At 45.2% G+C, this 26,627-nt stretch overlaps 1 protein-coding gene across 1 annotated transcript; it reads left to right on the top strand.

The window, feature by feature from the left end:
• On the top strand, nt 1–26,627 carry mchr2a (melanin concentrating hormone receptor 2a). Its single transcript, XM_090230580.1, has 5 exons — nt 1–38; nt 4,352–4,561; nt 15,332–15,526; nt 25,529–25,648; nt 26,192–26,627. Exons 1-5 carry the CDS (start codon nt 1–3, stop codon nt 26,520–26,522), a joined length of 894 nt encoding a protein of 297 aa, XP_090086706.1. The 3' UTR covers nt 26,523–26,627.

A 26,627-nucleotide genomic window follows, 5' to 3' on the forward strand; every position in this document is an offset into this window, starting at 1 on the left:
ATGGAAGAACTGGGAAATTTTCAGCTTCAAGAAGTTGTGTACGGATCCTTGCAACATTGGGCCATGCACTATAATGTTGAAACATTAGGGTCTGTTACGATGCCGAACTGCAATCAGGTCAAGACTAGTGAGGACAACAAGCACACAGATTAGCTTCCCTAAGATGGTTTCTGACAGTGCAGAAATTCTTAATTGAGCAAACCCACAGTTTCATCAGCTGTCTGGGTGGCTGGTTTCAGACGATCCCACAGGTGAAAAAGCCAGATGTGGAGGTCCTGGGCTGGCGTGGTTACATGCAGTCTGCGGTTGTGAGGCCGTTTGGATGTACTGCCAAAGTCTCTAAAATTATATTGAGGTAATGCAACCTGGTCTCAGACTCGGCATAAGTCTCGGTACATTTAAATCCAGGATACTGAAATTAGTATGATATGTTACATTTGGTATGGTTACATAAGAACGTCTAGCAACCCAAAGGTTGTGAGTTTAAATCTCAATATGGGCAACTTCAATATGTTAGCAACCTTTCACTACTGTTTAGCTACCTTGCAAATACTTAGCATGTTAGCTAACCCTTCCCCTAACCATAACCCTTTTAGTTAACCCTGCACCTAACCTTAACCCTTTAACCTTACTCCGAAACTTAACTGTAACCCCTAGCCTAGCTAAAATTAACCATCTAGCTAACATTAGCAACCTAGCCAGAATTTGTAATATAAACATTTAGCAAATTCTTTAAATATTGTACATTTTGCAAATTCGTAACATAATCAAAATTGTAATTCATAACTAACATAACATAACTAAATGGAGTGTCTCGGATATCCGTACAGAATAATATGAAATTCTCTGAGACCAGGTTCCATTATGGTAGAGCAATTAACTTTAAATTCTCTGGCAGCAGCTCTGGTGGACTGCAGTCAGCATGCCAATTGCACTCTCCCTCAAAACATCTGTGGCATTGTAACGACCGTTGGTGGAAGAAGGTGAGGACCAAGATGCAGCGTGGTAAGTGTTCATCATTATATTAATAAACTGAACACTAAATACAACCAGGAACAAAAGAAACAGCTCCGTCAGGTGCAAAACACACTAAACAGAAAATAACTACCCACAACCCATAGTGGGAAAACAGGCTGCCTAAGTATGGTTCTCAATCAGAGAAAACGATAACCAGCTGCCCCTGATTGGGAACCATACCAGGCCTAAACATAGAAACACAACATCGAGACAACATAGAATACCCACCCACATCACACCCTGACCAAACTAAAAATAGAAACATACAAAGCAATCTATGGTCAGGGTGTGACAGTACACCCCCCCCCCCCCCCCCCCAAAGGTGCGGACTCTGGCCGCAAAACCTAAACCCATAGGGGCGTGTCTGATGGTCATCTGTCCGTGGTGGCGGCTCTGGCGCGGGACGTGGACCCCACTCTACCATAGTCTTGGCCCACTTAAGTGGCGCCTTTGGAGCGGCGACCCTCAGACTGGGGACCCTTGCAGCGGGCCCCGAATAAACGTGAGATTCCGGCAGCGCCGGAGTGAAGGGCGGCCCCGGCAGCGCCTGACTGACGGGCGGCCCCGGCAGCTCCTCACTGACAGCCAGACAGGAGGGAGACTCTGGAAGCGCCGGACAGGAGGGAGACTCTGGAAGCGCCGGACAGGAGGGAGACTCTGGAAGCGGCGGACAGGAGGGAGTACCTGGAGGGAGGAGACGGAGAGACAGCCTGGTGCGTGGGGCTGCCACAGGAGGCCTGGTGCATGGAGGAGGCACCGGATGGACCGGACCGTGGAGGCGCACTGGAGATCTTGAGCACCGAGCCTGCACAACCTGTCCTGGCTGGATACTCCCCGTACCCCGGCCAGTGCGGTGGGGTGGAACAGACAGCACTGGGCTGTGCTGGCGAACCGGGGACACCGTGCGTAGGGCTGGTGCCATATAACCCGGGCTGAGGAGACGCACTGGAGACCAGATGCGCTGAGCCGGCTTCATTGCTCCTGGCTCGATGCCCACTCTAGCCCGGCCGATACGATGAGCTGCGATGGACACCGTGCGCCTCACGGCATAACACGGTGCCTGCCCGGCCCACCTCTCGCCACGGTAAGCACAGGGCGTTGGCTCAGGTCTCCTACCTGACTTAGCCACACTCCCCGTGTGGCCCCCCCAAGAAATCTTTGGGGCTGCCTCTCGGGCTTCCTTGCCAGCCATGTTCCCTCAAAGTGCTGGCTCCCTTTACCTGCTGCCTCCACTCTCCTGGCTGCCTCCACCTGTTCCCATGGGAGGCGATCCCTTCCAGCCAGGATCTCCTCCCATGTGTAGAAACACTTCCCGTCCAGAATGTCCTTCCACGTCCATGAGTCCATTCCACGCTGCTTCTGGTTACCACGCTGCTGGTCCTTTTTTGGTGGGTAGTTCTATAACGACTGTTAGAAGGAGAAGGTGAGGACCAAGATGCAGCATGGTAAGTGTTCATCATTATATTAATAAACTGAACACTAAATACAACCAGGAACAAAAGAAACAACCGAAACAGCTCCGTCAGGTGCAAAACACACTAAACAGAAAATAACTACCCACACCCATAGTGGGAAAACAGGCTGGCTGCCCAACGATAACCAGCTGCCTCTGATTGGGAACCATACCAGGCCTAAACATAGAAACACAACACCTAGACATACAACATAGAATACCCACCCACATCACACCCTGACCAAACAAAAAAATAGAAACATACAAAGCAATCTACGGTCAGGGCGTGACAGGCATTGTGTTGTTTGACAAAACTGCACATTTTGGAATGGCCTTTTATTTTCCTCACCTGTATAATGATCACACTTATTGATATGCCACACCTGTCAGGTGGATGGATTATCTTTGCAAAGGAGAAGCGCTCACTAAAAGGGAATTAAAGAAATTTGTGCCCGGAATTTGAGAGAAATAAGCTTTTTGTGTGTATGGAAAATTTCTGGGATATTTTATTTAAGCTCATGAAGCATTGTACCAACACTTTACCTGTTGTGTTTGTAGTTTTGTTCAGTATAACTGCATTCTAAACTGAAGACCATGATTAGTTGATTATTGTGTGTCACCAATCAGGATTTGCACTTCCCGGCTTACAGCTACAGAAAGTCAGAGATATGGAACTCAGTGGAGAGTGACCGTAATAACATCGAGCAATCAAACATTAAAGGCATTCTCCGGGGGATCTCACTTCACCGGACTGTACGTGTACCACTGCAGCACAAATTGGATGTGTTATCACTGTATTTGCTCAATGTTAAATGAAATAAAATAAAAGTTGGTGTCAGCAGGTCCTTTAGGTCAGTGTTTCCCAACTTCAGTCCTCGAGTACCCATCACAGTACACTTTTCTGTGGTGGCCCCGGACCAGCACACCTGATTCAACTAATCACCAAGCCTTCAATGAGTTGAATCAGGTGAGTTTGTCCAGGTCTTACAACAAAAATGTGTGCTGTTGGGGTACTCAAGGACTAGAGTTGGGAAACACTGCTTAAGGTGGAACAATTTACTTGAAAAGCAATCCTAAAGATCCCATTACCCGGCTGTGTGTACACTGATTGTAGATGTCCTTTCCATTTCCATACAGAGAGTCTTTGAAGCAAGGCCTTTGATTTTACCAGTCATTAAAATCCTATGCAGTGCATCTTGGGATGTTCCCATGAGGGGAACCAAAGGGTAGAGTGAGGACCTCAGGCCACATGATAAAATAAGTTGAAAGGTGATGGTCAGGAGCCACTAGAGGACAGATGGCACAATTATGACTCTTTTGATAACTTTATTTTAAATCTTGCTCCACTGGGGTTTGTTAACTATAAAATAAAGGTTGTGGAGGAATCATCTCAAAACACAGCCCTACAATGTGACCTTACGCATTAAGCAGATTGGAGTTCCTTACTTTAACTTCTTAAGGGCAGCTCTGCCTTGAGAACATAAACTAATGCAATTAGCTATGTTTAGGAAATAAATGTGATTGGTTGAGTTTAGGCAAGTAATTCCAATTGGTTGAGGTTTGGGTTAGGCTATGATTACATAAGACATTTGATTGGTTAAGTGTACTGTCGTGAAGGGTTGGGTTGCGAACAAGCATGCTTGTGTATGAAAATGTGAATGTTAATGACATCCTCCACCAACACGCACCACCACCAACCGATCTACCATTCTTTCTGCCCCTTGAGGCAGAACAGCCCTCAAAACAAAATTGAACAAGCACAGATTGTTGCTTTGTTGTTAGATGTGATAAGTGTGCAGTAGTTATGCAGTCCACTATTGTTCGTTCTGAATGTATTAAACACAGAGTACAGACAGTGTTAAGATGTGTGTTATTTCACAGGACCACAAAGAAGACCGTTCCAGACGTATACATCTGTAACCTGGCCGTGGCTGATGTGGTCCACGTGACGGTCATGCCCTTCCTGATCCACCAGTGGGCCCGGGGGGGGCACTGGGTGTTTGGCAGCACCCTCTGCACCATCATCACCTCCCTGGACAACTGCAATCAGGTGGCCTGTGCAGCCGTCATGACCGCTGTCAGCCTGGACAGGTGAGCAATATGATATGGGAGTCAGTTTGCCTTGTGCTCTGTTGCCGGTTGGCAATACCCAGTTGGCAATAGAGCACAGCTAGGAGACCGGCACATAAAAACACCAAAATTACAATTAAGTAATCCATTTCTGTCCAGATCTTCACATTTTCATATTTGGAACATGTCCTTGCATGCCATGCACTGAGTATGTAATTCGACACTTCATTAGATTCTGATCATAATTGGGGAGTTGACTTTGCCAAGCTGTTGAAGGTTAAATGTCTCAGTAGTGGAAAAAGGTGTATAGTCAGTTCAAATCAAAGTTTATTGGTTGCGTACACAGATTTGCAGATGTTATTGCAGGTGCAGTGAAATGCTTATGTTTCGACGGTGCAGTAATATCTAGTATAAAATATTCAAAAAGAAAATAAATTCTAAAAAGAAATCAAGAAATCAGAACGAGCAATGTCAGAGTCCGAAATATAAATAAATTCAGCAAAAAAAGAAATGTCCCTTTTTTTCAGGACCCTGTCTTTCAAAGATCATTTCTAAAAATCCAAATAACTTCACAGATCTTCATTGTAAAGGGTTTAAACACTGTTTCCCCATGCTTGTTCAATGAGCCATAAACAATAATGAACATGCACCTGTGGAACGGTCGTTAAGACACTAACAACTTTCAGACAGTAGGCAATTAAGGTCACAGTTATGAAAACTTAGGACACTAAAGAAGCTTTTCTACGGACTCTGAAAAACACCAAAAAAAAGATGCCCCGGGTCCCTGCTCATCTGCGTGAACGTGCCTTAGGCATGCTGCAAGGAGGCATGAGGACTGCAGATGTGGCCAGGGCAATACATTTCAATGTCTGTACTGTGAGACACCTAAGACAGCGCTACAGGGAGACAGGACGGACAGCTAATAGTCCTCGCAGCGGCAGACCACGTGTAACAACACCTTCACAGGATCGGTACATCCGAACATCACACCTGCGGGACAGGTACAGGATGGAAACAACAACTGCCCAAGTTACACCAGGAAGGCACAATCCCTCCATCAGTGCTCAGACTGTCCGCAATAGGCTGAGAGAGGCTGGACTGAGGGCTTGTAGGCCTGTTGTAAGCCTAGACATTACCGGCAACAACGTTGCCTATGGGCACAAACCCACCACAAACAGGACTGGCAAAAAGTGCTCTTCACTGAAGAGTCGTGGTTTATCGTCGAAGGAATGAGCATTACACCGAGGCCTGTACTCTGGAGCGGGATCGATTTGGAGGTGGAGGGTCCGTCATGGTCTGGGGTCTTTCTACTCTCTCCAGATGAAATCTTGCGACTCGTGAGGTCCAAAATAGCCAGAGTCGCTCCCCTCCTCAAGAAACAAACACTTGAGCCCTCTGACGAAGAAATTACAGGCTGGTATCCCTTCTTTTTTTCCCCAAAACAGTTGAGCATGTTTTCTCTGACCAACCCACTCACTGTCTATCTCAGAACAACCTTCTTTACCCTAACCAGTCAGGCTTCAAGACGGGTCATTCAACTGAGACGGCTCTTCTGTGTCACGGAGACTGCCAATCGAACCCAAACTGCCAATCCTGACTCTCTCTCCTCTGTTCTCATCCTCCTAGATCTATCCGCTGCCTTCAACACCGTGAACCATGGTCCCGTGTGGCTCAGTTGTTAGAGCATGGCACTTGCAACGCCAGGGTTGTGGGTTTGATTCTCACGGGGGACCAGTACGAATGAAAATGTATGCACTCACTACTGTAAGTTGCTCTGGATTCGAGCGTTTGCTTAATGATTAAAATATAAACATTATCCTCTTCTCCACCATCTCAGGCGCTGCACATTCTTGGATTGTATCCTGGCAGGCCGCTCCCACCAGGTGACGTGGAGAAGATCTGTGCCTACATCACGTACTCTCACTACTGGGGTCCTTCAGGGCATGGTTCTAGGCCCTGTCCTCTTCTCTCTATACACCAAGTCACTTGGCTCTGTCATATCCTCTGTCATTTTAATAGGCTGTCATTGTAAGTAAGAATTTGTTCTGTTCTGGCTTGCCTAGTTAAATAACGGTTAAATAAAAATCCTCACAGGGTCTCTCCTATCATTGCTCTGCGGATGACACTCAGGTGGCGACACACATCTCTGCTTGCCAGGCAGATATCGCAGCTAGGTTGTCGGCCACCACCTCAACCTCGACAAGACTGACGTGCTCTTCCTCCCGGGGAGGTCATGCTCACTCCAAGACCTCTCCATCATGGTTGACTCCACTGCGTACATCAAAGCAGTCACTCACTCCTTCAGGTTCATGCTCTGCAATATCTGTAGAATCCGATCCTTCCTCACATGATAAGTGGCGCAGGTCCTAATACAGGAACTTTTTTATCTTCCATCTGGACTACTGCATTTCGCTGTTGGCTAGGAACTCGTGCCATCAAACCCCTGCAACTTATCCAGAATGCCGCAGCACGTCTAGTGTTCAATATTCCCAAGTTCTCCCATGTCACCCCACTCCTCCGCACACTCCACTGGCTTCCAGTCAAAGCTCACATCCACTACAAGACCATGGTACTTGCCTACGGAGCAGTAAGAGGAATTGCCCCTCCCTACCTTCAGGCTCTGCTCAAACCCTACACACCAACCCGAGTACTCCGTTCTGCCACCACTGGTCTTTTGTAAACTAACACCCTACCAGCTCTGACTTTGTTGATAGCTACTTCAAATGTGGATGGCGCGTGTTCTCTGCTGTCTCCTGTAGTCCACGATCAGCTCCTTTGTTGACATTGATTGAGAGGTTATTTTCCTGGCACTACTCTGCCTGGGCTCTCACCTCCTACCGCTTGGCTGTCTCGTTGTTGGTAATCAGGCAGCGTGGTGGAGGTGCTGTTGACCCTCAACACGTGGGCCCCATAGGAGTGCATGCTCAGTCCCCTCCTGTACTCCCTGTTGACTCATGACTGCGTGGCTATGCGTGTCTCCAATTCAATCATCACCTCCTGGGGTCGGCCCGTCAGGAAGTTTACGGCCCAGTTGCACAGGGAGGGGTTCAGACTCAGGGTCCTGTGCTTAGTGATGATCTTGCAAGACACTATGGTGTTGAAGGCTGAGCTCTAGTCAATGAACAGCATTCTTCCATAGGTATCTCCCCCCCCCCAACCCTCTGTTACACTACTGTTACTCTCTGTTTATCATATATGCATAGTCACTTGAACCATATCTACATGTACATACTACCTCAATCAGCCCGACTAACCAGTGCCTGTATTTAGCCTTGCTACTGTTATTTTTCACTCTTTTATTACAGTTTATTTTATTTATTTATTTTCCTATTGTTTGCCTAATACCTTTTTTTGCACTGTTATAGCCTATAGATAAGCATTTCACTGTAAGGTCTACTACACCTGTTGTATTCGGCGCACGTGACAATAAAACTTTGATTTGATTTATTCATCTTGTCCAGGTGGGATAGGGCAGTGGGCAGTGCAATGGTGATCGCGTCATTTGTGAATCTGTTTGGGCGTTATGCAAATTGTGGTGGGTTCAGGCGTCGGGTAAGGTGGAGGTGATATGAAGGGTGCCGTCTTTCTGTGTCCTGACACTCTTTGTGGTCACCAAAGATCCCATTGCATTATCGGAAGAGTACAGGTGTTAACCCCGATGCCCTGGCTAAATTTGCAATCTGACCCTCATACCATCATTGCCACCTAATCATCTCCAACTCCAAATTGGCTCATTCCCTCTCCCCCCTATAAGTTTCCCCCAGGTTGTTGCCGTAAATGAGAATGTGTTCTCAGTCAATTTTCCTGTAAAAATAATATCTATATGGTTGAAGTCGGAAGTTTACATGCACTTAGGTTGGAGTCACTAAAACTTGTTTTTCAACCACTCCACAAATTTATTGTCAACAAACTAGTATTGGCAAGTTGGTTAGGACATATACTTTGTGCGTGACACAATACATTTTTCCAACAATTGTTTAGAGACAGAGTGAATTTTAAGTTCAATAATCTATCACAATTCCAGTGGGTCAGAAGTTTACATACACTAAATTGACTGTGCCTTTAAACAGCTTGGAAAATTCTAGAAAATTATGTCATGGCTTTAGAAACTTCTGATAGGCTAATTGACATAATTTGAGTCAATTGGAGGTGTACCTGTGGATGTATTTCAAGACCTACCTTCAAAATCCAGTCCCTCTTTGCTTGACATCATAGGAAAATCAAAAGAAAACAACCCCAAAAAATTGTAGACCTCCATGAGTCTGGTTCATCCTTGGGAGCAATTTCCAAACGCCTGAAGGTACCACGTTCATCTGTACAAACAATAGTACGCAAGTATAAACACCATGGGACCACGCAGCCGTCATACCGCTCAGGAAGGAGACGCGTTCTGTCTCCTAGAGATGAACGTACTTTGGTGCAAAAAATGCAAATCAAATCATGCTGGAGGAAACAGGTAAAAAAGTATCTACATCCACAGTAAAATGAGTCCTATATCGACATATCAACCTGAAAGGCCGCTCATCAAGAAAGATGCCTGCTTTGCTGAAGGAGGGACTGGTGCACTTCACAAAATAGATGGCATCATGAGGAGGAAAATTATGTGGATATATTGAAGCAACATCTCAAGACATCAGTCAGGAAGTTAAAGCTTGGTCGCAAATGGGTCTTCCAAATGGACAATGACCCCAAGCATACTTCAAAGTTGTGGCAAAATGGCTTAAGGACAACAAAGTCAAGGTATTGGAGTGGCCATCACAAAGCCCTGACCTCAATCCTATAGAAAATGTGTGGGCAGAACTGAAAAAGCGTGTGTGAGCAAGGAGGCCTACAAACCTGACTCAGTTACACCAGCTCTGTCAGGAGGAATGGGCCAAAATTCACCCAACTTATTGTGGGAAGCTTATGGAAGGCTACCCGAAACGTTTGAATGAGTTAAACAATTTAAAGGCAATGCTACCAAATATGAATTGAGTGTATGTAAACTTCTCACCCACTGGGAATGTGATGAAAGAAATAAAAGCTGAAATAAATCATTCTCTCAACTATTATTCGGACATTTCAAATTCTTAAAATGAAGTGGTGATCCTAACTGACCTAAGACATTCATTCAGCCTACAGTGAATGAGGCCCATTACCCATTTCCACCACTGCCCACTCCTGCTGGTCGGTGAGCACACGGCCACGGCCATCACCGTGGGGCCTTCTGTCAATTCTGGGGGAAGAACATAGTATACTGTCAATAGATCTGTACCATGTTTTGTGTTTTTACTTGCATTACAATATGTCATTTACTGTAAAGGTAATGGTAAAGCATAGTGCATATTTTGCAGATTTACCGGTTTTCTTGGCAAAATGTTTTCATGATCGAATTTATCTTTTCAGATTGGGTTGAACTAATCTGGCAGCCTCTGCCATGGTAAGGACTCTCTTTAAAAGCCTGGGTAAAAGACTCGCTGGCACAAAAATAGGCTTGAATGTTCAGTTCCTGAAGGAAACTATTCACTATTTAAAGTGAATCGAATAAAAGGGAAACGTGTAGGTAGTCAAACTGTACATTGTAGAAACAGAATAGAAAGGTTAGAAACTTTTGTGGAACATCACAGCACAGTTAAAACATATATGGCAAATAGAAATCAAAACTGGATGGTGTTCAGAGATAGATGGGAGGGGTTGAGGGGAGCTGAAGTGTGGGATTACAAATAAAAATAAAAACAAGATAACTAATGTAAAATATACTGTGCCTGTAAAATGTATATAGGTTCAGAACTTTTGTGAAACATCACAGCAGAGTTAAAAAAAATATACAGCATGACAAATAGAAATCAAGACTGTATCTTCAGAGATAGATGTGAGGGGTTGAGTGGAGCTGAAGGATGGAACTAAAAACAAACAAGATTACTGATATAAAATATACTGTGTCTGTAAAATGTATGTATATAGTATGTACTGTATAAGCTTGAAGTAGGAGCCTAGGTGTTGTAGTCCGCTGGTTTACTCCAATTAGGGAGAGGTGGTAGGGTAACGGGAAAGTAATACAAGAAAATATATAATATATATTTATAAAAAATATGTATGGGGGATTGGAAATTATGCAGACAATTACATTGATTGAAGCCACAAAATATAAAAGCATGCAGAGTGTTGGTCCCATGTTTCATGAGATGAAATAAAAAATCCCAGTCATTTTTCATACGCACAAAAATAACATTTCTCTAAAATTTTGTGCAGACATTTGTTCACATCCCCGTTAGTGAGCATTTCTCCTTTGCCAAGATAATCCATCCGCTGACAGGTGTGGCATATCGAGAAGCTGATTAAACAAACACCATGATAATCTGGGGTGGCAGGTGAGAGCGTTGGGCCAGTAATCGAAAGGTTGCTGGATCTAAACTATTGTAGCTTTAAACGGCCAATTTTTTTTTAAAATTGAATATCTACATAGGCGTACAGAGGCCCATTATCAGCAACCATCACTCCCATGTTCCAATGGCACGTTGTGTTAGCTAATCCAAGTTTAGCATTTTAAACTTATTAGAAAACACTTTTGCAATTATGTTAGCACAGCTGAAAACTATTGTGCTGATTTAAAGAAGCAATAAAACTGGCCTTCTTTGGACTAGTTGAGTATCTGGAGCAACAGTATTTGTGGGTTTGATGACAGGCTCAAAATGGCCAGAAGCAAAGACCTTTCTTCTGAAACTCATCGCTCTATTTTTGTTCTGAGAAATTAAGGCTATTCCATGCGAGAAATTGCCAAGAAACTGAATATCTCGTACCATGCTGTGTACTACTCCCTTCACAGAACAGGGCAAACTGGCTCTAACCCGAATAGAAAGAGGAGTGGGAGGCCCCAGTGCACAACTGAGCAAGAGGACAAGTACATTAGAGTGTCTAATTTGAGAAACAGACGCCTCACAAGTCTTCACCTGGCAGCTTCATTAAATATTACCCGCCAAACACCAGTCTCAAGTCAACAGTGAAGAGGTGACTCAGGGATGCTGGCCTTCTAGGCAGAATTGCAAAGAAAAAGCCATATTGCAGACTGGCCAATAAAAATAAAAGATTAAGATGTGCAAAAGAACCCAGACACTGGATAGAGGAACTGGAGTCGCCTCTTCACAGTTGACGTTGAGAAATGTCTAACTTTTGAACGGTAGTGTAGGTAGGGGTAAAGTGACTATGTATAGATAATAAACAGCGAGTAGCAGCAGTGTAAAATCTAAGGGGGAGGGTGTCAATAAAAACAGTCCGTGTGGCCATTTGATTAATTGTTCAGCAGTCTTACGGCTTGGGGGTAGAAGCTGTTGAGGAGCCTTTTGGACCTCGGATTGGCGCTTCGGTACCGCTTGCCGTGTGGTAGCAGAGAGAACAGTCTATGACTTGGTTGACTGGAGTCTTTGACAATTACCCTCTGTAGTGCCTTCCGTTCTAATTCCGAGCAGTTGCCATACCAGGCGTTGATGCAACCGGTCTGGACGCTCTCTGATGCAGTTGTATTACTTTTTGAGAATCAAATGAAAGGGCATTGTGAAAGGTATTTCTAGATTAAACATTGATTAGGTTTGGTGAAAAAGTTACCGTGTGATTTTGTGTGTGTACTTAGTCATTTGAAAAGGTTTTTAAAGTAAAAAAAACAACCTTTTGTTTATATTTCTGTTTGTTTCCTATGGAAGATTGAAAGTATTATTTAAAACAAGAGATATTCCCATTCAAGTCAACATTCTCTGAGTGGAATTTCACCATCTTTGTGGTACCATTTGAAAGTATACATTTCATGGGAAGCCAAAACATGTTGCCCAAAATATTGACCAAGAAAAAAAAAACATAAAATAATTGATCTTTAAAAACTCTGTGTTTCATAATTTTCCTTCAGTTCACAAGAGACTGATTGTATCTCACCGGAGAAAGCATCCGAGCCAGCGAAACAGCGCCCCTCTGTCTCTGCATGTGTTTCCCATATATCTGAGGCTGTCTGGTTAAAAAGAGTATGACGTTGTTGCCCCCTGTAGCATTGAATGCAAGGGAAGCCAGCGAGCATTTGGCCTCCCTTGATAAAAAAAGTATAAAATAATAACCAATCAGCATTGAGCTAAACTGAGTGAGCTCACCTGTGAATGGTCCTGGGGCACCAAAAAAAATGTCAAGGGAAGCCAGTTTGGATTTGGCTTCACACCAATCACATCACATCGAGAGCAAAATGTCAATGACAGAAAAAACGTGCATCTCGTTGTGTTGTTTTCCTCTGGTGGCTAGCCAGCTAAACTTGGCCCTTTCCTAAATTAGCCATAGATGGAGATAGATATTTGGGTGTGGTTTTACTTATTTCTCCATACAGGCCAATGTATCTTCTTATTATCTCGGCCTTAGGCCTATATATCACGGTCGCAAAGGCATATGAACTAACAGGTTATAGTGAAAACAACACAATTATCACAACACATGTAATATAGCTTTTTTGGGGGGGGGCTTGGCTTCCCCAGTGATTAAAAAATGAATTAGAAAATTGTTTGACAACCCTATTTCTAAGCTTTTAAATGATATCAATCTCAACCGTTTATCTTTTCCAGAGATGAAGACATGGATATCTCATGGTGTGGTGGGGTATGCAAAACAGGGTATCTTTGAGCACCTTTATCTCTTGAAAGTTTTTGCATTCAGGTCCAAAAAGTCACTTTCTGAGCACTTCAACAATGGGAAAATATGTATGGAGGTTTCGTTCAAATCAAAAGGGGTGCTGTCAAAAAGTGTTTGAACTCAAATGGATTTACCCATTAGCCAGGCTAACACTCCACTGTATTGCATTAAGTACAGCATTGTTCCTAACATTTCCTTTCACACGGGTTGTGGTACGAACGTCGTGCAGGTTAACATTGTGCATTCACCATACACACTACATTCCATGATGTCTGTGATTGCATTCCTATTTATACTTCCATAGAAACCTAAAGTACGTAATCAATAATGTCCTTTAGTGTTCAAAATTGCTGTTACACTTTCTAAACTTTATTTACCATCCAATCCAGGGACATTTCTAGACGTTTTACTCTGGTTATGTTAAATTAATTCTTATACAAATGGCATACAAAATGCCAGACGAGGTACAGTAGCATAACTTGGAGGGGAAATCCATTTCCCTCAACTTCTTAAAAGTGATATCTGGCTCGGATCAGGAACAACAAACAGATTTGTGGAAGTTTAATCATTTCTGGGTTTTCTTTAACCCTGAATGCCCTGTTTCTAGTGATATGCAGATGGCGTCACGGCTTCAGTTGTATAATTGATAGCGTAGCGGCCTCGATGTCAGTGTCGCCTGGGTATTAAAGATATGCCAGTTGGAGGCCGAACCCACTGACAATAATTTCTAGCTAACTGTTCTGCTCATGATCAAAGTTACCTTTCCATTCGTTCCAAGCAAGCAAAAGATGAAAACTCAATCATCTCACCCGCAATCTCACTCTACAGTCTCAAATGCACTGTATTACAGATAGTAACCCTACCTGACTTTGTATAGATTGGTTAGCTGACAACGTCACAAAAACGATGTGCACGCTTCAACGGAGCAGAAGTCCGTAAGTTTTTGTGATTCTGGATGGCCAAACAGCTAGCAACAATGACAAGAAACTGCCATGTGGGGAATCATAAAAGTGTCTCGTTTCGGCTGCGGTGGTTTCATCTTGTTCTTTACACCGTCTTGTTTTGAGGTGTTTGATTGATTTCATGTCAATGCTAATATTGCTAAAGTTCGCTAGCTAGCTAACCAACAACTTTAACAATGCCTTTGAGAGACAAGACGTGCTCATTGTGCAACTGTATTATGTTTTCAATAAACAATGGAGACAAAATATAATTTACACGTTGTCAACATTCTAAAGCCAACCTTGTCTGTTTTGCCCCACAGTTGTGCACGCGTCGGTTTTGTTGCTCAGCAACCAACCCTTCTATAGATTGTTGTGTTGTCAGTCTATGTCTGCAAGGATAGAAATTAGGTTATTTAATGGGGATGTATGTTTGTGGCATTTAGGGTCAGTTTTGCGCTCTTATGATAACACAATTGGAAGAGGAAATCATACATTCAGAGGACAGCTGTTGCATCCTATAGATAATTAAATCAGCATGTTTCTATGAGTGATGTACCACTGACATACATGAAGACCATGGTATTGTACTGCTGCTGCTGTTCTTGTTATCTAAATATTGTGTAATACAGCTAGCTTATTAAGGCAATTAAGATATTGATTTGGAGGTTGGAGGTTGGTCTGATTGACGAGCATTGATAAACTTACTGGTTTTCCTGGTTTCAAGTACCGATCCAGATTTATCAAGGGACCAGATCTAAATTCACTGTATTGTTACTCACTTAATATACATGTAAATGAATGAGGATTAATTTAAACTAAACTTGCAGGCAATTAAATCCCATTCTGTTACCCTTGAAGGTCTGAATCATGGGTCCAGTCATTCGATCCTGTATCCTAATTATCTCTAATTATATGGTTAACACAGAGAGCCATTTGTCTGTGTGTGAGTGAGAATAATATTTAAAAGAAACAGGATAATGTGGTATAATACATAGTAATCTACTACCACTCACAGATAATACATCCCTGTTGTTATGTCACTTCCCTAACAACCCATGTCACATCCTCTTGGTGCTCTTAGCGTTTTAGCTTTTTAATTTGTTTTCATTGTTATGTTTCACATTAACAGACAACCATAGTTTTGTCAGATTTCCCCTTAAAACGGTTTAATTGCTCAGTTCCTCACATTGATCTATCAACTGCCTCATAGGTACCTGGCGGTGGTGCACCCGTTCCGTCTGATGACCCTCCGAACCCGCTCTAAGACAATCTGGATCAACCTGTTTGTGTGGGTGGTGTCATTTGTCATGGTCCTTCCCGCCTGGGTCCACTCCAAGGTGATTCGCTTCCCTGACGGACTGGAGAGCTGCTCCATGAACCTGGTCACTCCCAAAGAGGTGCTCTGGTAAGGTCACAACCCTGACATAACATCCAATCAACATTGAATTTGGGTGGATATTTAATTGAGTTGACTAACATGATTTCAACATGGGGTAAACCAGTCCATTAAATCATGTTGTTGGTTTGCGCTTGAAATAAATGTTTAATGTTAAAAGAAATATGAAATATGATGTTTATAGAACTTGGTGTCCAATGTATATTTGTCTGGTGGGGTCAGATGACTCATGCTGGTCTCTATATCATGATCCTCTACTCTAGTGGTTCCCAAACATTTTATAGTCCCGTACCCCTTCAAACATACAACCTCCAGCTGTATACCCCTTCTAGCACCAGGGTCAGCGCACTCTCAAATGTTGTTTTTTGCCGTCCTTGTAAGCCTGCCACACACACACTATACGATACATTTATTAAACATAAGAATGAGTGTGAGTTTGTCACAACCCGGCTCGTGGGAATGACAAAGAGCTCTTATAGGACCAGGGCACAAATAATAATAATAATCAATAATTTAGCTATCAATTTGTCCATCAAAAATGGTGAATAACTCACCACAGGTTACTGAGAAGGGTGTGCTTGAAACTCTGAGCGCAGCCCTGTCCAGAAATCTGACAGTGGCTTCTCATAAAATTCAATTTTCACAGAATCGCTTGTTGCAATTTTGCAATCTTGTTCAGATATCCGTAAGTGGACTGGAGGCAGGGCATGAAAGGGATCACGAATCCAGTTCTTTGTGTCGTCCGTTTCAGGAAAGTACCTGTGTAATTGTGCACCCAACTCACTCAGCTGCTTCGCTAAATCACATTTGACATTTTCCGTAAGCTTGAGGTCATTTGCACACAAAGAATCATACAATGATGGAAAGACCCTGTGTGTTGTCCTTGTTAATGCAGACAGAAAAGAGCTCCAACTTCTTAATCATAGCCTCAATTTCGTCCCGCACATTGAATATAGTAGTTGCGGAGGGTCCTTGTAATCCTAGATTCAGATCATTCAGGCGAGAAAAAACATCACCATGCAAGTGGTCAGACAAGTGAAAATGATTGTTAGTAAAGAAAACTTTAAGCTTGTCTCACAATACAAAACAATGTGTCAATACTTTGCCCCTTCATAATCAGCGCACTTCTGTATGTTGTGAAAGCATTACATGGTCGCTGCGCATATCATTACATAATGCAGAAAATACACGAGAGTTCAGGGGCCTTGCTTTAACAAAGTTAACCATTTCCACTGTAGTGTCCAAAACGTCTTTCAAGCTGTCAGGCATATCCTTGGCAGCAAGAGTCTCTCGGTGGATGCTGCAGTGTACCCAAGTGGTGTCGGTAGCAACTGCTTGCACACGCCTTACCACTCCACTGTCTCCCTGTCAATGCTTTTGCGCCATCAGTACAGATACCAACACATCTTGACCACCAAAGTCCATCTGATGTCACAAAGCTGTCCAGTACTTTAAAAATATCCTCTGATGTTGTCCTTGTTACCAGTGGTTTGCAGAAGAGGATGCCTTCCTTAATTGACCCCCCATAAACGTAACCCACATGTACCAGGAGCTGTGCCAGGCCCATATAATTCACTGCCTTTTTTCAAAGCAGTAATTGTTTCAAAACATCTCCTGCCATGTCACTGACGCGTTGTGAAATAGTGTTGTTTGATGAAGGCAATGTCTGTATAGTTTTTTGGCCTTTTCTCCCAGAATTGTCCTAGCCATATCCACGGCAGCAAGAAGAATTAAGTCCTCCACAATAGTATGGGGCTTGCCTGTCCTAGCCACTCAGTAGCTCACCATATCAGATGCTTCTAGCCCCTTCTTATTAATAGTATCTGTTGCTTTAATACTTGTCTTACTACTCTAAAGTCATCTTTATTCTCGCTCCAAAAACTCCCGTGGCTTATTTTTCAAATTGTCATATTTCATTTCTAAATGACTGCATAAGAGTCAAGGTTTCCCGCGAGAGAGTAACGGTTAATGTGATTGGATGTTAATTATTTGACGAGGCTTCCTGTATTTGACTTTGTGTTGTTATTTCGCTGAACACTAGATGGTTTCATTTTTATTTTTGGCAGTGAAACGAGGCTACTCAGGAGAGAAAAAAACCTCACCCAAATGTACAGCCCCGTTGAAAAATATAAATGTACTGTTTAAAAATGTGAAGAATTGTTTTTTTTATTTTTTAAATGCGAATCACATTTTTATTTGGCCGTACCCCGACTGCTTTGCACGTACCCAAGTTTGGGAATACCTGCTCTACTCCAATGCCTTATTCAACCCACCCTCCCCCCAAATAGCTTCATAAATAGGAATGCAATCACAGACTAATGGATGACCTGATGTAGTGTCATGTACTGTCTTGTTGTCCTGTCTCTGTCCTTTCCCTTCACCCTGTCTCCCTCTGCTGGTCGTGTTAGGTTACCTTTTCTCCCCCGCTTTCCCCCAGCTGTCCCTTGTCTCCTCTAACTACCCATTCACCCCGTTCCCCACCTGTTCCCTTTTTCCCTCTGATTAGGTCCCTATATCTCTCTCTGTTTCTGCTCCTGTCCTTGTCGGATTCTTGTTTGTTTGTGTCATTCATGCCTGAACCAGACTGCCGTCATGTTTGCTGTAACCTTGTCCTGTCCTGTCGGAATCTGCCGGTCCATCTGAGCCTACCTATGTTTGGTAATTAAAGAAGCTCTGCTTAAGTTGATTCGCTTTTGGGTCCTCATTCACGCACCGTAACAGAAGAATCCGACCAAGAATGGACCCAGCGACTTCGGATCCTCTCCACTCAGCCGTCGAGATCCAGGGAGCGATGCTAGGCAGACACAAGCAGGAATTGTCTGCTGCTCGACATGCCGTTGAGACCCTGGCCACCCAAGTCTCCAACCTCACAGAACAGGTTCACCATCTCCGCCTCGATCCACCGGCCACTTCCAGGGCTTTCGAATCTCCGGAGCCCAGAATCAATAACCCGCCGTGTTACTCTGGGGTGCCCACTGAATGCCGCTCGTTCCTCACCCAGTGTGATATTGTGTTTTCTCTCCAGCCCAACACTTACTCCAGGAGCACTGCTCGTGTCGCCTACGTCATATCTCTCCTTATTGGACGGGCTCGTGAGTGGGGCACGGCAATCTGGGAGGCAAGGGCTGAGTGTACTAACCAGTATCAAGACTTTAAGGAGGAGATGATACGGGTTTTTGATCGATCTGTTTTTGGGGAGGAGGCTTCCAGGGCCCTGTCTTCCCTATGTCAAGGCAATCGATCCATAACAGACTACTCTATTGAGTTTCGCACTCTTGCTGTCTCCAGTGGCTGGAACGAGCCGGCCTTGCTCGCTCGTCTTCTGGAGGGTTTCCGCGCAGAGGTAAAGGATGAGATTCTCTCCCGGGAGGTTCCTTCCAGCGTGGATTCCTTGATTGAACTCGCTATTCGCATTGAGCGACGGGTTGATCTTCGTCACCGAGCTCGTGGAAAGGAGCTCGCGCTCTCCGTCGCCTCCCTCTCCGCATCACTACCATCTTCCTCTGCCGGCTCGGGTGCTGAGCCCATGCAGCTGGGAGGTATCCGCATCTCGACTAAGGAGAGGGAACGGAGAATCACCAACCGCCTCTGTCTCTATTGCGGTTCCGCTGGTCATTTTGTCACTTCATGTCCAGTAAAAGGCCAGAGCTCGTCAGTAAGCGGAGGGCTACTGGTGAGCGCTACTACTCCTGTCTCTCCTTCAAGATCCTGCACTACCTTGTCGGTCCATCTACGCTGGACCGGTTCGTCAGCTTCCTGCAGTGCCTTAATAGACTCTGGGGCGGAGGGCTGTTTTATGGACGAGACCTGGGCTCGGGAACATGACATTCCTCTCAGACAGTTAAAGGAGCCCACGGCCTTGTTCGCCCTGGATGGTAGTCCTCTCCCCAGGATTCAGCGTGAGACGCTACCTTTAACCCTCACTGTTTCTGGTAATCATAGTGAAACCATTTCTTTTTTAATTTTTCGTTCACCTTTTACACCTGTTGTTTTGGGCCATCCCTGGCTAGTTTGTCATAATCCTTCCATTAATTGGTCTAGTAATTCTATCCTCTCCTGGAACGTCTCTTGTCATGTGAAATGTTTAATGTCTGCTATCCCTCCTGTTTCCTCTGTCTCTTCTTCACAGGAGGAGCCTGGTGATTTGACAGGGGTGCCGGAGGAATATCACGATCTGCGCACGGTGTTCAGTCGGTCCAGGGCCACCTCTCTTCCTCCACACCGGTCGTATGATTGTAGTATTGATCTCCTTCCGGGAACCACCCCCCCCCGGGGTAGACTATACTCTCTGTCGGCTCCCGAACGTAAGGCTCTCGAAGATTATTTGTCTGTAGCTCTTGACGCCGGTACCATAGTCCCCTCCTCCTCTCCCGCCGGAGCGGGGTTTTTTTTTGTCAAGAAGAAGGACGGGTCTCTGCGCCCCTGCATAGATTATCGAGGGCTGAATGACATAACAGTGAAGAATCGTTATCCGCTTCCTCTTATGTCTTCAGCCTTCGAGATCCTGCAGGGAGCCAGGTTTTTCACTAAGTTGGACCTTCGTAACGCTTACCATCTCGTGCGCATCAGGGAGGGGGACGAGTGGAAGACGGCGTTTAACACTCCGTTAGGGCACTTTGAATACCGGGTTCTCCCTTTCGGCCTCGCTAACGCTCCAGCTGTCTTTCAGGCATTAGTCAATGATGTCCTGAGAGACATGCTGAACATCTTTGTTTTCGTTTACCTTGACGATATCCTGATTTTTTCACCGTCACTCCAGATTCATGTTCAGCACGTTCGACGTGTCCTCCAGCGCCTTTTAGAGAATTGTCTTTTTGTGAAGGCTGAGAAGTGCACTTTTCATGCCTCCTCCGTCACATTTCTCGGTTCTGTTATTTCCGCTGAAGGCATTAAGATGGATCCCGCTAAGGTCCAAGCTGTCATTGATTGGCCCGTCCCTAAGTCACGCGTCGAGCTGCAGCGCTTTCTCGGCTTCGCGAACTTCTATCGTCGTTTCATCCGTAATTTCGGTCAGGTGGCAGCTCCTCTCACAGCCCTTACTTCTGTCAAGACGTGCTTTAAGTGGTCCGTTTCCGCCCAGGGAGCTTTTGATCTCCTCAAGAATCGTTTTACATCCGCTCCTATCCTTGTTACACCTGACGTCTCTAGACAGTTCGTTGTCGAGGTTGACGCGTCAGAGGTGGGAGTGGGAGCCATCCTTTCTCAGCGCTCCCTCTCTGACGACAAGGTCCACCCATGCGCGTATTTTTCTCATCGCCTGTCGCCGTCGGAACGTAACTATGATGTGGGTAACCGCGAACTGCTCGCCATCCGGTTAGCCCTAGGCGAATGGCGACAGTGGTTGGAGGGGGCGACCGTTCCTTTTGTCGTTTGGACTGACCATAGGAACCTTGAGTACATCCGTTCTGCCAAACGACTTAATGCGCGTCAGGCGCGTTGGGCGCTGTTTTTCGCTCGTTTCGAGTTCGTGATTTCTTATCGTCCGGGCTCTAAGAACACCAAGCCTGATGCTTTGTCTCGTCTCTTCAGTTCTTCAGTAGCCTCCACTGACCCCGAGGGGATTCTCCCTGAGGGGCGTGTTGTCGGGTTGACTGTCTGGGGAATTGAGAGGCAGGTAAAGCAAGCACTCACTCAAACTCCGTCGCCGCGCGCTTGTCCTAGGAACCTTCTTTTCGTTCCCGTTCCTACTCGTCTGGCCGTTCTTCAGTGGGCTCACTCTGCCAAGTTAGCCGGCCACCCTGGCGTTCGGGGTACGCTTGCTTCCATTCGCCAGCGTTTCTGGTGGCCCACCCGGGAGCATGACACGCGTCGTTTCGTGGCTGCTTGTTCGGTCTGCGCGCAGACTAAGTCCGGTAACTCTCCTCCTGCCGGCCGTCTCAGGCCGCTTCCTATTCCCTCTCGACCGTGGTCTCACATCGCCTTAGATTTTGTCACCGGACTGCCTTCGTCAGCGGGGAAGACTGTTATTCTTACGGTTGTCGATAGGTTCTCTAAGGCGGCTCATTTCATTCCCCTTGCTAAGCTTCCTTCTGCTAAAGAGACGGCACAAATCATCATCGAGAATGTTTTCAGAATTCATGGCCTTCCGTCAGACGTCGTTTCGGACAGAGGTCCGCAATTCACGTCTCAATTTTGGAGGGAGTTTTGCCGTTTGATTGGGGCTTCCGTCAGTCTCTCTTCCGGCTTTCACCCCCAGTCTAACGGTCAAGCAGAACGGGCCAATCAGACTATTGGTCGCATCTTACGCAGTCTTTCTTTTCGCAACCCTGCGTCTTGGTCAGAACAGCTCCCCTGGGCAGAATACGCCCACAACTCGCTTCCTTCGTCTGCGACCGGGCTATCTCCTTTTCAGAGTAGCCTCGGGTACCAGCCTCCGTTGTTCTCATCTCAGTTCGCCGAGTCCAGCGTCCCCTCCGCTCAGGCTTTTGTCCAACGTTGCGAGCGCACCTGGAAGAGGGTCAGGTCTGCACTTTGCCGTTATAGGGCGCAGACTGTGAGAGCTGCTAATAAGCGTAGAACGAAGAGCCCTAGATATTGTCGCGGTCAGAGAGTTTGGCTCTCCACTCAGAACCTTCCCCTTAAGACGGCTTCTCGCAAGTTGACCCCGCGGTTCATTGGTCCATTCCGTATCTCTCAGGTCATTAATCCTGTCGCAGTGCGACTTCTTCTTCCGCGATATCTTCGTCGCGTCCACCCGGTCTTCCATGTCTCCTGTGTTAAGCCCGTTCTTCGCGCCCCCGCTCGTCTTCCCCCCCCCCCCCCCATCCTTGTCGAGGGCGCACCTATCTACAGGGTCCGTAAAATCTTGGACATGCGTCCTCGGGGCCGTGGTCATCAGTACCTAGTTGACTGGGAGGGGTACAGTCCTGAGGAGAGGAGTTGGGTTCCCTCTCGGGACGTGCTGGACCGTGCGCTGATTGATGATTTCCTCCGTTGCCGCCAGGTTTCCTCCTCGAGTGCGCCAGGAGGCGCTCGGTGAGTGGGGGGGTACTGTCATGTACTGTCTTGTTGTCCTGTCTCTGTCCTTTCCCTTCACCCTGTCTCCCTCTGCTGGTCGTGTTAGGTTACCTTTTCTCCCCCGCTTTCCCCCAGCTGTCCCTTGTCTCCTCTAACTACCCATTCACCCCGTTCCCCACCTGTTCCCTTTTTCCCTCTGATTAGGTCCCTATATCTCTCTCTGTTTCTGCTCCTGTCCTTGTCGGATTCTTGTTTGTTTGTGTCATTCATGCCTGAACCAGACTGCCGTCATGTTTGCTGTAACCTTGTCCTGTCCTGTCGGAATCTGCCGGTCCATCTGAGCCTACCTATGTTTGGTAATTAAAGAAGCTCTGCTTAAGTTGATTCGCTTTTGGGTCCTCATTCACGCACCGTAACATGTAGCCCATAAAGTCCAACACTTTCCATACTAATGAGAAGACAAACCATACACATGTTATTGGCTGGGGAATTTATTTGACTCCTGCAGAAACTGTTCATAGAAATTCAAATGTCAATTTAACTGGTATCAAATCAGATTTTATTTGTCACATGCGCTGAATACAACAATGCCAACAATGCAGTTAAAAACCATGCAGTTTTAATGAAAATACCAACAAAAAAAGTAAGAGATAAGAATAACAAATAATTAAAGAGTGTGAGTAAATAACAATAGCGGGGCTATATACAGGGGGTACCTGTACAGAGCCAATGTCAAGGTAATATGTACAGTTGAAGTCGGAAGTTTACATTCACCTTAGCCAAATACATTTCAACTCAGTTTTTCACAATTCCTGACATTTAATCCTAGTAAGAATGCCCTGTTTTAGGTCAGTTAGGATCACCACTTTATTTTAAGAATGTGAAATGTCAGAATAATAGTAGAGAGAATGGTTTATTTAATATTTTATTTATTTAATCACATTCCCATTGGGTCAGAGGTTTACATACACCAATTAGTATTTGGTAGCATTGCCTTTAAATTGTATAACTTGGGTCAAACGTTTCAGGTAGTCTTCCACAACCTTCCCACAATAAGTTGGGTGAATTTTGGCACATTCCTCCTGACAGAGCTGGTGTAACTGAGTCAGGTTTGTCGGCCTCCTTGCTCACACACACTTTTTCAGTTCTGCCCACAAATTTTCTATAGGATTGAGGTCAGGGCTTTGTGATGGCCACTCCAATACCTTGACTTTGTTGTCCTGAAGCCATTTTGCCACAACTTTGGAAGTATGCTTGTGGTCATTGGCCATTTGGAGACCCATTTGCGACCGAGCTTCAACTTCCTGACTGATGTCTTGAGATGTTGCTTCAATATATCCACATAATTTTCATTATCATGGTGCCATCTATTTTGTGTAGTGCACCAGTCCCTCCTGCAGCAAAGCACCCCCACAACATGATGCTGCACTCCCATGCTTCACGGTTGGGATGGTGTTCTTCAGTTTGCAAGCTTCCCCCTTTTCCTCCAAACACAACAATGGTCATTATGGCCAAACAGTTATATTTTTGTTTCATCAGACCAGAGGACGTTTCTCCAAAAAGTACAATCTTTGTCCCCATGTGCAGTTGCAAACCGTAGTCTGGCTTTTTTATGGCAGTTTTGGAGCAGTGGCTTCTTCCTTGCTGAGTGGCCTTTCAGGTTATGTCGATATAGGACTCGTTTTACTGTGGATATAGATACTTTTGTACCTTTTGTACCAATTACTGCTTCGAAAAAAGGCAGTGAATTATATGGGCCTGGCACAGCTCCTGGTACATGTGGGTTACGTTTATGGGGGGTCAATTGAGGAAGGCATCCTCTTCTGCTAACCACTGGTAACAAGGACAACATGAGAGGATATTTTTAAAGTACTGGACAGCTTTGTGACATCAGATGGACTTTGGTGGTCAAGATGTGTTGGTATCTGTACTGATGGCGCAAAAGCAATGACAGGGAGACAGTGGAGTCCTCCAGCATGTTCACAAGGTCCTTTGCTTGTTGTTCTGGGATTGATTTGCACTTTTCGCACCAAAGTACGTTCATCTCTAGGAGACAGAACGTGTCTCTTTCCTGAGCGGTATGATGGTTGCGTGGTCCCATGGTGTTTATACTTGCGTACTATTGTTTGTACAGATGAGTGTGGTACCTTCAGGCGTTTGGAAATTGCTCCCAAGAATGAACCTGACTTGGTCTACAAACATTTTTCTGAGGTCTTGGCTGATTTCTTTTGATTTTCCCATGATGTCAAGCACAGAAGCATTGAGTTTGATGGTCGGCCTTGAAATACATCCACAAGGGACACCTCCAAATGACTCAAATGATGTCAATTAGCCTATCAGAAGCTTCTAAAGCCATGACATAATTTTCTGGAATTTTCCAAGCCGTTTAAAGGCACAGTCAACTTAGTGTATGTAAACTTCTGACCCACTGGAATTGTGATACAGTAAGTGAAATAATCTGTCTGTAAACAATTGTTGGACAAATTACTTGTGTCATGCACATCGTAGATGTCCTAACCAACTTGCCAAAACTATAGTTTGTTAACAAGACATTTGTGGAGTGGTTGAAAAACGAGTTTTAGTGACTCCAACCTAAGTGCATGTAAACTTCCGACTTCAACAGTACATGTAGGTAGAGTTATTAAAGTTACTAGGCATAGATAGAATGTAGTTACTATCTAATGAACAAATGTATTCATTGCAGTGGGACATCCCACTGGGCACAGACATCAGTTCTATGTCTCGTTTTGATTGACATTTGGTTGAGCTGTTTGGTTAACGTGAATTCAACAAAAGCTGTAACCATTTCGTTTAAAAATTGTGTGAAAAAAAATATGAAATGCCCTTACTTTGTGAAAATACAATTCGTTTTCACCGTTGATTCAACATTCATCACATTATTGGGTTGAAATGATATGGAATGCAAACAACATTGATTCAACTAGTTTTTTCCCAGTGGGAAGGCACTAGCTCCTGCAAGCTGACACACATGTTCTCTCTCTCTCTCTCTCTCTCTCTCTCCCTCCCTCCCTCCCTCCCTCCCTCCCTCCCTAGGTACACCCTATATCAGACCATCACGTCTTTCTTTCTGCCCCTGCCCCTTATCATCACCTGTTACATGCTGATCCTGTGCTATACCTGGAGGATGTACCTGAAGAACAAAAGGGAACGGCGGTGAGTGATGCCCGCTGGCAGCTGCCCAGTGGGCGTGCATAGAGCAAGGCTGAATAACGTCATACCCTGGGCAGGGCGAGAGCCTATGGTATCTCTAGTGGCAGAGAGCGTGGCCATTATCTCTAGTTGCAAAAACGTAGTCGTGGTCATCAACCATGGCAGAGGCTGATAGTTACATAAAGACACAGAGACACACAGAGGTACTAGATACAGTAAATGTGAGGCACTAGAAATAGAGATGCCCACAAGTATGAAATTACAGGTTTTGGCGGGTGTTCTAAAAATAAATTACATTAAAACAGTTCTATGCTGGAGAAAACTAACGGTGCCATGACCTCCACTCAGTAATCGAGTCATTAGCCGTCTCTCTCTCTCTCTCTGTGGGTAGAAATTGAGCCTGAGGACAAGGTTATCCACTCAGTAAACCAAAATGACAGACAACAAATATGGGGATGACTTATCTGATGCAGGAAAGACTTCTTGATGTATGCTTCTATGCTGGTCATTATTGTCACTAAGCCCTGGTTCCTCTCCCCTCCTCAGCTTCAGTGCTAACAACCAGTCCCGGGAGCGAGCCATCCGCCTCACCAAGATGGTTCTGGTCCTTGTGGCGGTTTTCCTGGTGAGCGTAGGGCCCTACCACATGCTCCAGCTGGTCAACTTAACGCTGCGGAGGCCCACGCTGGCCTACTACACCTGCTACTACCTGTCAGTGTGCCTCAGTTACGCCGCCAGCAGCATTAACCCTTTCATCTACATCCTGCTTAGCGGACACTTCCGTCGCCGGCTCACTTACCGCAAGCCGCCCAGCAGGCCTGTTGTTGAGAGGGAGCCTAACGGGCCCCAGGTCCGTACACCACACTCCAGCTTCTGACAGTCTTGTCCTCAAAGCAGGCACAAACACACACACACACCATCACCACTACAGCCTGTCCCCAACACACTGCGTGGGGCATTACCTATGGCAGGAGCATTACCT

This window comes from Oncorhynchus mykiss, chromosome 3 (assembly GCF_057628025.1).
Source record: "Oncorhynchus mykiss isolate SJ-2025 chromosome 3, ASM5762802v1, whole genome shotgun sequence".
Lineage (NCBI taxonomy): Eukaryota > Metazoa > Chordata > Actinopteri > Salmoniformes > Salmonidae > Oncorhynchus > Oncorhynchus mykiss.